At 38.9% G+C, this 12,864-nt stretch overlaps 1 protein-coding gene across 1 annotated transcript in view; it reads right to left on the reverse strand.

Annotated features, from left to right (window-relative positions):
- Nucleotides 1–2,137: 2,137 nt before the first annotated feature.
- Nucleotides 2,138–12,864, reverse strand: part of LOC110105132 — a 14,208-nt gene continuing 3,481 nt past the window's right edge. Inside the window, exons 3-4 of the mRNA XM_020834508.2 lie at nucleotides 6,259–6,352; nucleotides 2,138–2,712 (exon numbers count right to left, since the gene is read on the reverse strand). Of these exons, the coding sequence (XP_020690167.1) occupies nucleotides 2,423–2,712; nucleotides 6,259–6,352 (384 nt within the window). The 3' untranslated portion in view covers nucleotides 2,138–2,422. The remainder of the gene's footprint in view (nucleotides 2,713–6,258; nucleotides 6,353–12,864) is intronic.

Raw genomic sequence — 12,864 nt, forward strand, 5'->3', positions numbered from 1 at the left:
ACACGGGCAGCACCACCCGCAAACACATCCAGTCGGTCAGGACAAAGAGCAATAGGAAAGCGAGATGCATCCAAGAATCCCACAGCCACGTCAAGCCCAGCATGCATAGGCAAAAAGGATGGGGCAGACACAGCACCCAAATATGATAAAACAGGACTGGAATTAATAGCACAAGCCACATGACCATCGTCACTAGAGCAAACTCGAGAAACCTGAGCAAAAGGCAAAACCTCACCTACCACACCTTTAGAAACAACCATATTAGAAACAACAGCCCCATCAACAACAACATCCAAACCGACCACAGGTAAAGGGCCAATGTCACCAACAACAACCAAATTATCCCCAGACTCAACGTTCAAATTGGGATTAGGATTAACGACAGAAACAACCACATGAGCATTACCAGCAACCTCCATATGAGGCAAAACAGTATCACATTAGGCAAATGTGCCACAGGTAGCACACAAAGAGCAGAAGCAGAAAAGAGGGGATTTAACATAAATATACTGAACATCCTTAGAGGGAGAAGAAGAAATAACTGGTTCCAGAATAACCAAATACTTTGGAGGAACCTTGCATGAAGCTGGAATATCAGCCGTAGTACGACAATTACCAGGAGAATGCCCAAGTTTCTTACAAGAAGAACAAAAATGAGGGAAATCCTCAAAATCCACTTGTTAGACATAACCAGATTTCTGATGGCCTAACCAGACCTTATCGAGGTAAGATTTAGTAACGTCCAACTCAACCAAGACACGAGCTAAGGATGGCCTGGAACCAATGGAGGTAGAGGTATCAATTTTAAGAGGTTTTCCAAAGTTCAAACCAAGCCTATGAAGAATGCGGGGAGAGAAGAGATGAGGACGCAACTGAGAGAAAGAAACTCAAATGCGGACAATCGGCGACTCGACTCCGATATCCATAAGAGGTGACCACTTTGAAAGCTTAATGTAACAATTATAGACTAAGTATGATCCATGGCAAAATACCCGACAATAATCAAGGTCGTTTTTTAGCTTGATGAGAATATGCGTCGGGTCCAGCAGAGTTACAGAAAATTCTCCATTCAATTTCAGATTAAAGAAGAAACGTCGGATTGAGTCCAAAGAAGGCCGTTTAGAGGGGAAAAAACCTACTAGAGAAAATTGGAACGGCGCAGCTAAAACAGTGATTCCTGATTTTGAAATACAAAGAGAATGTAAACCGCGAAAATACGACACCCTCAGTTGGGGGAAATTAGATACATAAGACGATCCCGCAAGGGCATCTAAAAACGAACGAGAGAAAGAAGCATGCTCTAAAAATCCAGGGTCGTAAAGCTTCAGAGGCATGCCGGGAAACGTCAGAAAAAGTCACAGACCAAAACAACAAAATCTAGGTCCAAAGCACAACTAGAGAGAGAGAAAAATTGCCCTGAAGGAACGAAGGAGCCAGCACGCCAAGAGATCCCAGCCAAGGAGGACGCCGGAGAAGCTAGTGCAAAGCCCTAGCAGAGCGGGGGGAGCGAGTAAGAGGAGAATGTTGAAACATCTAAACACTATATGATCTTAAGTTAAGATCTCTTTCATGTAAAAAATTTGATCTATTTATAATCTTTTTGAGCATCAATATGATAAATCTAACAAAAATCTCATAACACTATCAAATGCCCCCATAGTGAATCCCCTTGATCATATGATATTTTTTGAACGATAGAGTGCACATTAATGATGTCAATTTTGGGTATCTTAAGCTCAATAAATTCATCTCATCAAGATGCACGTATAGCTGTTATATTCGAAAATCATCATGTCCTCTAATTATTGTTACAAACTTTTTAACTACGATTAAAGTATTTGATTTAAGATCATTTGGATTCATGTGAAATTGCTATAAGTGTCAATGAATTTATCTCATCGAGACATTCAGTTAAATTAAAAATTTATTGAAATCAAAATTTGATATTGAATATAATTTTAAAAATTTTCAAATATTACCCTAAACCCTAAACATAATAAAACTATCATCAAGTCTACAACAATCTAACACTAACAAAAAGCTTTTTTGCCAGACCTACCTGTAGATTCTGCTTCTTCAAACCAGCTGAAGGAAAAGAGGAAAAAAAAAAGAATAAATGGTTATTCAATAACAAGGATGACCAAGCAAACAACACCACACCTTCAAATAAAAACCAGCAAATTTAATTGTGTACAAAAAAGACGGTTTACAGCTTATTTATACTGGATAAAATCTAAGTAATGTCTTGCAGCACTGTGATACAAACCTATCAGAAAGTTTAGGAGAATAAGATTTCGTTTGGGACGGCTTTTTTATTACTTCTCTACGTAGTTTTTTAGTAAAAAATTAAAAGTTTTATTCTAAAAAGCTACTTTAAAAAACAGTAAAAAAGCCGTCTCAAACGAACCCTAAAACAGCATTATCAAGCACTGGATGTCATGCTGCGTTTCAATATGACAATAATGAAAACCAGAACAGAGAGCATAAAGGCGTACTTCACCAACTCACTGGCAATTTCCGTAGTAAATTCACTCATATGTTGATCGAAGAGTTTGTTCACAAGACTGATGATGTCGTCTATAAACTTCATCACTACTGCTTTGGCAATCCTACAAAGGAAACTTAAAATTTGTGCAAAAAGGTTAGGGGCTGCATCTGACCATTGTGCCTGACTTGAGGGAGGGGGGAGTTCCACATGTTTTAAATACTTTTCTGCAAATATGAACAGTGAAATAGCAATCAGAAATCAAGACAATTAGTAAACATCGGAGTCATGGTAGAACTATGGATCAAGACACTATTGGATGCGAATTAATATATGGGAGACACCAGAATCTAACTGATAAGCATGGTTTGAGCCTAAAGAGAGAAAGATAGATAGATAGATAGAGAGAGAGAATCTAATTAAATTTCAGTATAAAAAAAGTACATGAGTGATTTAACTTCTATATGTATTAAACACATCCTTGGATCCCTATTTATCATAACAAGGATGACCACGTTGATTTTAATTAGAATCTGCTGCTGCCTTGCCGAGGAAGGTCTTCCGGGGGGGTCAGAGAAGGTCTTTTGGGGGCACTTTTATTTGTCGAATTTGTAACGAAACTTCTTCTGATCGAGATAAGTAACCTGAATCTCACTCCTATTTTTAATAATATTAATTTCATGAATTTTATCTCTCCTAAATCTACTAAAATATCCCAATTTTAAGATTTAAGTAACTTTCACCATGTAGTTTCTTATATGTTGTAAATATAGACTTCCTAAGCCTTATTCATATGATCATGTTGGAATTTCACTAGTTAGAATAAAGAACCTAATTATTTATGTGAAATGTATAATGATCTAACACGAATAAAGGAATAGAAAGTCATCTCTGTTGATATATATGACATGCACGAGATTTGGGATTTTTTTTTTACATGCAAATATACTTGTGATAATGCATTCATTTGCATCATTCATCTATGTCACAATTATTATGAAAATAAAATTTGGAATGTGTATGAGCAAAACTAGACTGATTGGGCATTAATTGGGATAAGATACCCAAATCAAGATTTATGACATGGGAGTTATAATTGTATAAGATTGGAGTGAGATAGATATTAAGGGAGTTATAAGTGTTCAAGATGAGGCAATATACCCACAAGATATCTGTAAAATACATGAATTCCAATTAATTGGCCAAAAGTCTATAAATGTTGTATAGTGAAACAAGATATGAATTCATATTACATAGATACATGAACATCATTTATTCATATATTAAGAAAATGATAAGAATGACGAGATCAAGACATGGGTCATTTTATAGAATAATTGATAATGAATTTAGAAGTATTGGTTCATCACATATCTATGATTTATGATTTATGTTCACATGATTGTTTCAGTTGAGATATATGAATGATTTCATGCACATTATTTATATATGTTATGTATTGATTTTAACAGTAGGTTATGGTAACCTACTGAGCCATGTGTTTATTATGTAGTTGCTTCTATATTTTCAGGTCAGAATAGGAATCCAGTGGAGTGAGGCAAATTAGGAGACCTCAAGGTTATTTTCTATATTTTTTGCTTTATTTGTATTCATGATTATTGAATGGATAATTGAATTGTGTAGATATCATGGCTATTGTATATAACGGTGATTTTTAGGTTATGTCGAATATGTTGATATTTGGATACATAGGAATGTAATTATGTTCTCCGTTGTTTACATTATCTAGGTTAAATTAGTAAGATCTCATTGATGATTACAAATATAAAAAGATATAATTCTTTCCAATTTAAATCTTGGGCGTCACAAATATTATGAGGGGTGGTCGGCTGTTTGGGGTGGAGATGGGGAGGAGGTTGACGGCTTGGAGAGAGAAAAGAGATGAGGAAAGGTAGGGGAGGGGAAACCGAGAGCCCGGACACTTCCTGCGGCTAGCGGGAGTTGTTTTTGCTGTTACCTAGGGACTTCACCTCTCTCTAGAGCTCTCAACACTCAAGGGAGCTGGAATGCAGAAATTTTCATTTATCAATCATCATCACATACAATAGTGAGGGCCATCATATATAGGCCTCCAAGCAACAAAGACACAAAAACTAAAATGCCCTCTGGGCTACAACACAAACTAATCTTTCACAGGGGTACAATGATACAAACTAAAACATAAACAAAAATAATACATAAAATGCATCATAAATAAATACTCCTAATCGTAGCCGTCGATCTACGATTTCTCAGGTGATAGACGCACCGGAATCTCCTGCTAATGTCCTCATCACTAGTTTATTAAGTATGAATGATTAAAAGCTAAGTGCAGGCGTCAATCAAAATCCCAGATAGTATGAACAAACTCAGAGGCACGGACCAACATTAGTCAACATAACAGATGACAGAAACTTTACCATACACTTTAGAGCTTAGCCAGGAGTGATCTTTAGATCAGATCTAGCCTCATAGGACTTCCCAGAGGAAGCCTCAATGGGTGTAATAAGTAATAGATGAATAGAGGTGTTACTAATCTTGAAGACATTAAGTGTTATCACGTGAGTTGTCGATAAAATTCATGTGATATTGCTAATGATGGCCTAAAAGGATAGGTGAAAATTTTGTAGAGGACATCATCCTATATCTTTTCTTAGTAACTAACTAGCAAGATAGGACTAGACAACACTATGTAACAGAAAAGGATGTCAGGTTCACCTAGGCCACAAGTAACAGAGTTGACCATGGCGTACGTGTTAAATGGAATCTAAGCAAGGCTGTTTTAGAAATATTATTCATATTAATCCTACCATCAATAATCAAGTACAAGATTGCGGGAAAAGAGTAAGAAAAACTAGGGTACATATTGGACTCAAGAATGAAAAAAGAAAAGAGAATCCTGAGCCAACATTGCAATCCAGGCTTTTGATTGCCAAGGACAAGGCATGGACCTACTCGGGCTTCCTTTTTCCCTTATCAGATTAGGGGAATACAATGAATCAGGAGTTGATTCTTCCTCCATGGGAAAATACTGATTATTTAAAAACGTTTTCTTCTAATAATCATAGGCCACCAACGTTCAATAAGGCGTTTAGGCACCAACATCCGGACATACAAGTGTATCTTCACATGTACCATCATGTATAGAGGCCACATTTACCTATGGTGCTCAGCTGTGCCATAACTACATCCACCTATTGGTTCCACATGAAATCCAGCAAGGGGGAAGAAGTCAAGCTCGTGCCATTGTTTCACTGAATCGTCCAACATGATCATGATGTCAATCTTTCCCTGTGTTTCTAGGCGTATAGAAATATTTAAAAATTGAATAAATTTGATAAATAGTGACATTAAATAGGTTTGGGAAAGGCCAAGCGTTCACAATATAGATAGATAGAAGGATAAATAAATAGAAAGGTAGATAGAGAGATTGCTTTTGGATATAGTTTTTGCAGAAGCTTACGAGTAAGCAAAACGTCCAAGATGAACCAAAAGAAACGGGTAATTGAATTTTGAAATCAGAATTTGGACCAAAAAGTTTCTATTATTCCTTCTTCTGCAGGCTATGCAAATGAGGCTCCCTTTGAGAACCAATGCAGCCATTGAGGTGGAATAAGTGTCCTGACCCATATTTTCCATAACATGCGTGGTTTGTTGCCTATATGACCGGGCAAGGATTCACAATGGGTTTAAAGAAGAGAACATTTGATAAATGGTTACAGTTTATTATCAATATGTCTACATGGTTTCATTTAAGGATTACAATCACGAACCTGGATGATATGTGCTCTTGAATTCTTGGACCATCTTATTCTTCATGATAGCATTCCAGACAGCTTTGTCAGTTGCCAATGAAATCACCATGTTCTGAATTGTTTCAAATTTCAGTAAAGATGAACAATAGAACATGTGACTCAGCTCAAAAACTAAATAATATTCCAGCATCAAATTCAAGCTACTTTGCAATCAGGTGAAAAATAAAAAAGCTGCCATCTAGTAATTCAAATGCATAAGATAATGAGACTAAATACAACATTAAAGCTGTTTGACTCCTTGTTAAAATAGTATTTAGAATGTCATGCTATCAAAATGTCAGTCATTCCATCAAATGTTGTTTGAGTGGTTCAATGCTGTGATTTATAAACGTCCAAGAAAAATGTTATAGCAAGAAAAATGCATACATTATATGATAGATATAGAAATGACAGATATGAATGATGATAAATTAGACAAAGAATAGATATGACAGATGATAGATAAGATAGATAGATGATATGTTTTGGAGATCAAATCAGCACCCAAAACAGCCACTAGAGCAAAATCAGCACCAAACAGCGAAAAACAACCACTAAAATCAAGAGAAAACAATAATGATATTCAAGAACAACGCTAATAAAGCTGAAATGATAATTTTCAATCAAAGAAATACAATATACAATTGATTCACTATTCAAGAGGTGAATCGACTCTATCCCAATTTCCTAGAAGTAACTAGGAATCCAAAATCACCTAAGAAAGACAACTTCAAAAAATTCTTCACTTAATCCGTCCCACATACAGACTTTCCACCTTAAAACTAGCCATAATCCCACCATAAATGCACCTAACATTTCCTCTAATAATCTCCTCTTAAACTTTTCGAGCCATAAATGTACCTCACATATCCTCCAATAATCTCCCTTAAACTTTTTCCTCTTATAGGTCTGAAATGAGGTGCTTGGACCCACAAAACAAGAGCCTTTTGGCTCCTGGAATTTCGCCGAGTTGTCACCCATAGGAATGAGATCCACAACCATATCGATACTACCCTTCCAAAAAGTCACATTTGTCCTTAAGGTGGAAAGAAGGAAACTGCCTCTGGATGGTGCTGAAAACTTCCAATGTCGCTTCATATTTTGGTAAATTTTTCACTTGATCAATACTTCATTTATCCCCTTGTCTCCTTGGAGCACCCTTTGCACCTTTAGTGGTTCTAATATTAGCTCCATATCTTCTGACAGTGTAGCCAGTAGTGTGGCAAGGGTGTATGGTCAGCAATGGCTCGTTTCAGCTGCGACACATGAAATGCTAGATTGATGGTTGAAGTTGGTGGCAACAGTAGGAGATAGGCGACCGCGCCAATGCGCTCCACAACCTCGTAGGACCCAAAGTTTCAAGGGGAAATCTTCTCGTTCCTTTGTCGAGCTAGATTCATCTGTCTATAAGGTCAGATCTTCAGATACACGCTATCTCCAACCTCTGATACTAAACTGCACATTCCTTTTGTGTCCATATGTTTGTTTTTTCATAATTTGTTGTGCCCGTAGTAGATGTCCCTTCAATTCTGCCAAGATTCTATCCCTTTCTCCCAAGTATTACTCCACTGACGATATGGTGTGTTTTCATGCCCATAATATAACAGATGAGGGGGATCTCTCCCATATAGAATTTTAAATTGTGTTATCAGGGATGTTGTCTGATATGAAGTGCTATACCAGTAATCTGCTCAGGCTAGCCATTTGGTCCACATCTTTGGGATATCCGAGACAAAGCAACAAAGATAAGTCTCTACACTGCGATTTATCACCTCCATCTGGCCATATGTCTGAGAGTTGTGAGCGGTACTCCGCTTCAGTATAGTCCCCTACATCTTGACTAACTCCTCAAAAAATGGCTCAAAAAGATCTTATCCCAATCAAACACTATAGACTTGGGTATGTCATGCAAATGGACCACCTATCTAATGAAAGCAGCTGCCACTGACACCACAATGTATGGGTGGCGAGGGGAATGAAATGAGTGTATTTGCTCACTCTGTACACCACCACTAGAATCACGGTGAATCTTTCTGACTTAATCAATCCCTCGATGAAGTCCACAGTCACCTCTTCCCACACCTTGGGTAAAAATAAAGGCTGTAAAAGACCACTTGGAGCCATAGCCTGATATTTGTCTCTAGCATACATCAGAGCTGGCCACCAACTTCTTTACATTCTTCTATATGCCCACCCAGTATAGCTCCATTATCAGTTGATGATATGTCTTTGGGATTCTCGAATGTCTCCCAATAGTGTACCATAAAACTCCTGCAACAAGTGAGCAATGTGTGGTGTTGTCCTTAATAGCACAAACCGTCCATGGTATAGAAACTTCAGACCTGCCAAAGAATAACCAGGATGACTATCCTTGTTCTGCAATAGATCTCCTATGCTTTTACTCAGCTCTTCATCATGCTCGCTCTCTTGCTTCAAGACCTCCCAATCCACCACCATGAGGACCGATAGAGCCATAACATGGGGATCTACACTACGTATAGAGAGAGCATCTGCCGCTTTATTTTTCAACCCGGGCTTGTATTGGATCCCAAAGTCATACCCCAACTTGGAAAGCCACCTTTGATGCTCTTTTGTCACCATCCTCTGCTCCAGCAAGAACTTCAAACTCCTCTGATCGATTCTGACTATGAAGTGCCGCCACAACAGGTAAGATCGCTAATTCTGAATTGCTAACACAATCATCATAATTCCTTTATATAATGATTTCAATATGGCCCTAGCAGTCAACACTTTGTTGAAATAAACTATCGGCCTCTGCCCTTGCATGAGAACTGCTCCCAACCTATAGCTTGATGCATCAATCTCTATTACAAACGACTGGTTGAAATATGATATATAGTGCTAACACAAGGATACTAGTCATGGCTTTCTTAAACTGCACATGCCTGAGTAGCTACCTCCCCCCATTTGAAATTGTCCTTCTTCAATTGCTCTGTCAACGGCCAGGCTATAGAATTATATCCCTTCACAAACTTCTTGTAATATCCTGTGAGTCCCAAGAACCCCCTTAGTCCCTTCAAGTTTTTAGGCACTGGACACTCCACCATTACCTCTATCTTGGTTGGATTCGCAGACACCCCGACTTGAGACACTACCTGCCCCAAAGACTCCACCCTCTGTTGCGCAAAAGAGAACTTCTTCAAGTTGGCATATAGGTGGTGCTCCTTCAAAGTTCCCAACACCATCCCCAAGTGCTCCAAGTGCTCCTCCTCTGACTTGTTATAGATAAGGATGTCATCAACGAACACTAGAGCAAACCTCCAAAGATAAGGCTTGAACACCCTATTCATGAGAGACTGGAAAGTGGCAATGGCATTAGGGAGGCCAAAAGGCATCACCAAGAACACAGTGTCCAAACAATAACAAAGAACACATGGATTGGTCATGTTTGTGAGGTGTGGGCTTTGGATTGTAAGTGAGTGGGCTATGTGAAGGAGACAACTTGAAAACGAAACTAAACGTAAGTTTTCAGTTTGATTTTCTGTCTATTTTATTGATTGAATTCCATCCCCCATCATCCTTTTTTAATTTATTAGTCAACACCTGTTATATGAGAGTGCACCCTCCACAACAACTTTGCATGGCAATCAATTATAACAGTGTGAGGGTAAGCATAGGGAGCATGGGATGAAGGAAGCACTCCATCCCATGCTCTCTACCTCTATAGCTCGCTCACATTTGCTCTCTCTTATTGGTTGTATCGTTTGGCATCATAGCTTGAAGGGAGATATCTCCGCCTTGAACCAGAACAGCAACTAGACCTAGTTTACAACTAGTTGATGTAAGGAGAACAATATTCATTACAACAAGTTCATACAAGGAGAACACTATCCCACTGTTCACCCTTAATGTGCACTAAATAAGGTTTAATTATTATTTAATGCACTACTTAAGTCAATTAAAATCCTAATTATCAATATTAAGACTTATTTTATCTAATAGTTCGAAAGCTAATTAAACTAAAACTAACCTTAATTAATGAATTTGGTTGAACGCTCAACTAATACAGAAAAATAATTGGACATGTAATATAGATTTAATTTGATGCAATGATCTTTCTTTTGGATTAAAACAAAAACCTTGTGAATGATTTTAAAAAAAACGGGAGCTAAGAAACTTTTGATCTGACTCGGATTTGATCACTTCCTTGTACATCCTCATTAGCAGAGATTCCTTCGTATATCTTGAGTTGAAAGGCCTTGAATTTTAGAGGTACAATATGATCTAAATTCTAGGGATAACAGGACAGATATGCACGGTGCTCCAAACATGGAGAGGAGCATGCATATCGTTGATTACAATGCATTTTCCCTTATTTGTCGGATAGACAAGAAGGATAGCAGGAAGAGCATGGAAAGTGCAGGGGACTTATAAGGCTTTTGTGAGACCGACTGCCAATTTGTTGTTAGAGATCATTAAAATAAGTATCAAGCTGGCCATAAGTGGCACATGTCATTTCCATAAGTTTTTCCATGGTTGAGACGGATGTGGGACCCTTAGTAGACATCATTGCCACAACAGTCTTCTTCTATCATGGCTCATCATCTTCACAAATAATGATAGACCTTGCCACAGACTGCGCCAAGAAAGTGAAAGATGTAAATTTATTTGCCTAATTACTTGAGAGATTCAAGAGAAAAATATCACGTCTATACTACTCTATAAGGAGTTAGTGAGAAAGCAATTGCTATGAGACATAAACCTTTTAGGTTATTATCTTCAATAGACAAGCAAGAAACATATAAGAAATAAATTGGTCAACAGAATGTACAAGAAGTGCAGACTCTTGAGAAGCTGCTTGAGGTCGCCTTGCCAGGAGAGATGAGAGGGAAAGTAGAGGTCAAATCAATAATGATTGCACCAGCAAAGTGTAAGCATGTGATTGCATAATATGATACGAATGAATTTTGATAGTTACAACTTACAACAGGTACTTTATTTTTAACACAATAAAGATATGTTGAGAAAGTATTAGAAAGACTTGGATTGTAGGCTACAAGACATATCACACATCGATTTTGCCAGTCATTTTCACTTTTGACAGCTTCTCCTCAATCATATGAAGAGGGTAAGTAAATGAATAGAGTGACTTATGCTAGCACAATTTATGCTAGTACTGTTAGAAATAATGTGTAGCTAGCGGCAGCGCGTGAGAGGAGAGAATGTTACCTTCACAGGCAAGCTCTTGTTGTTTGCTCCGATCAAACAAGGAGGGAGGAGGTCGGAATGGAGTCGACCAACGACGGAGGAACCGGAGTCGGGCGGCGTGCACGGCAGGGAGGAGTTCGGTCGGTCCTCTGGACGGGATCGGACGGGGCAGTGGCAAGAAGAGCTCGGTTTGCTGGAGTCGGCTACAAGTATGTGTATCGATCTCTCTCTCTCTCTCTTTCTCTCTCTCTCTCGGCCAGAGGAGGTCGGATTGGCGTCGGGTCTGGAGATCGAAGAGGGTTCGGAAGATGGGGGGCTTCGACGTCGGCTTGAGGTCGGATGAGGCAGAGATCGGGAGTAGCGATCGTGTGAGCAGCGACGGGAGAGAGGTATCGGAGCTCTGCGATCGTGTGGGAGGAAGTGTGGGGGAGATGAATCGGGAGCAGCCCGAGAAGCCTCCCTTCCTTCGCTATTTAACGACCTCTGCGGACGCTCGATCGAGGCCGGTTCACGGGAATAACGGAGAAGTGTTCGCAGTTGCAGCGGGATTTGATCGGTTCGGCAGTCCGAGGTACGCGATGTTTCAGCTGGATTCGCGAGATTTGATCGCAAATCAGAGCAGCTCGCAGGATTTCGGGGATCCTTCGACAGTCTGAGGTATGCAGGATATCCGGCAATATTCGTGGACCCGATGGATTGGAGCAGGTATACATTTCATTTTTATTCTTCTTTGGGTATTATATGGAGGTCAACAAATAGTCTGGCTTGGACCGGCCAGTCCATGCATTTACGTATCTATCAAACTCGAGCAAACCGTCCCCCTCCTGCTCCTCCTTCCCCCGGATCGCGACCAGCCGCGTAGAAGCCGCCAGTTCGCACCTCGTTCCTCTCCCCAATCACGTAATACACAAGATTTCAGCACTTCTTGAAATCCTACTTCCCTTGCAGCCTTCCTTTTTGTCATTTAAGGTGAAGAAGGGAACGTAGGGCATCATTACAAACCTTCCCTTACCTCTCTCACAGTCACCAAAAGCCCTACTCCCTCTCGCAGTCGCTAAACTTCTTCCCTATTCTTCATTTTCTTTTCTTCCCCGTGAACAACAACTGTTGTTAACAAAGAAGATCTCTACATCTTCTACCTCTTTGAGCGTGTTGGAGTCTTCATTCTTTCCCTTAGATTAAAGTTGGGTTTTCCTCATCTATCTTTTCCCTTTGATCGGGATCATTCATCAAAAGTTTTTTTTTTATTAATGATATTTTGGGATTATAAATTTGATTGTTGGCATTAAATTTTAATTGAATATACTTTCTTGGTTTTGTATATTTTTAGGTTGCTCTTTTCAACATAATCTTTTTTGGCCTGAATCATTTAAGCTTGATTAAGCATATTCAATAATATATATATATATATATATA

The sequence above is a fragment of the Dendrobium catenatum genome, unplaced genomic scaffold, assembly GCF_001605985.2.
Source record: "Dendrobium catenatum unplaced genomic scaffold, ASM160598v2 fragScaff_scaffold_292, whole genome shotgun sequence".
In the NCBI taxonomy this organism is placed as follows: domain Eukaryota; kingdom Viridiplantae; phylum Streptophyta; class Magnoliopsida; order Asparagales; family Orchidaceae; genus Dendrobium; species Dendrobium catenatum.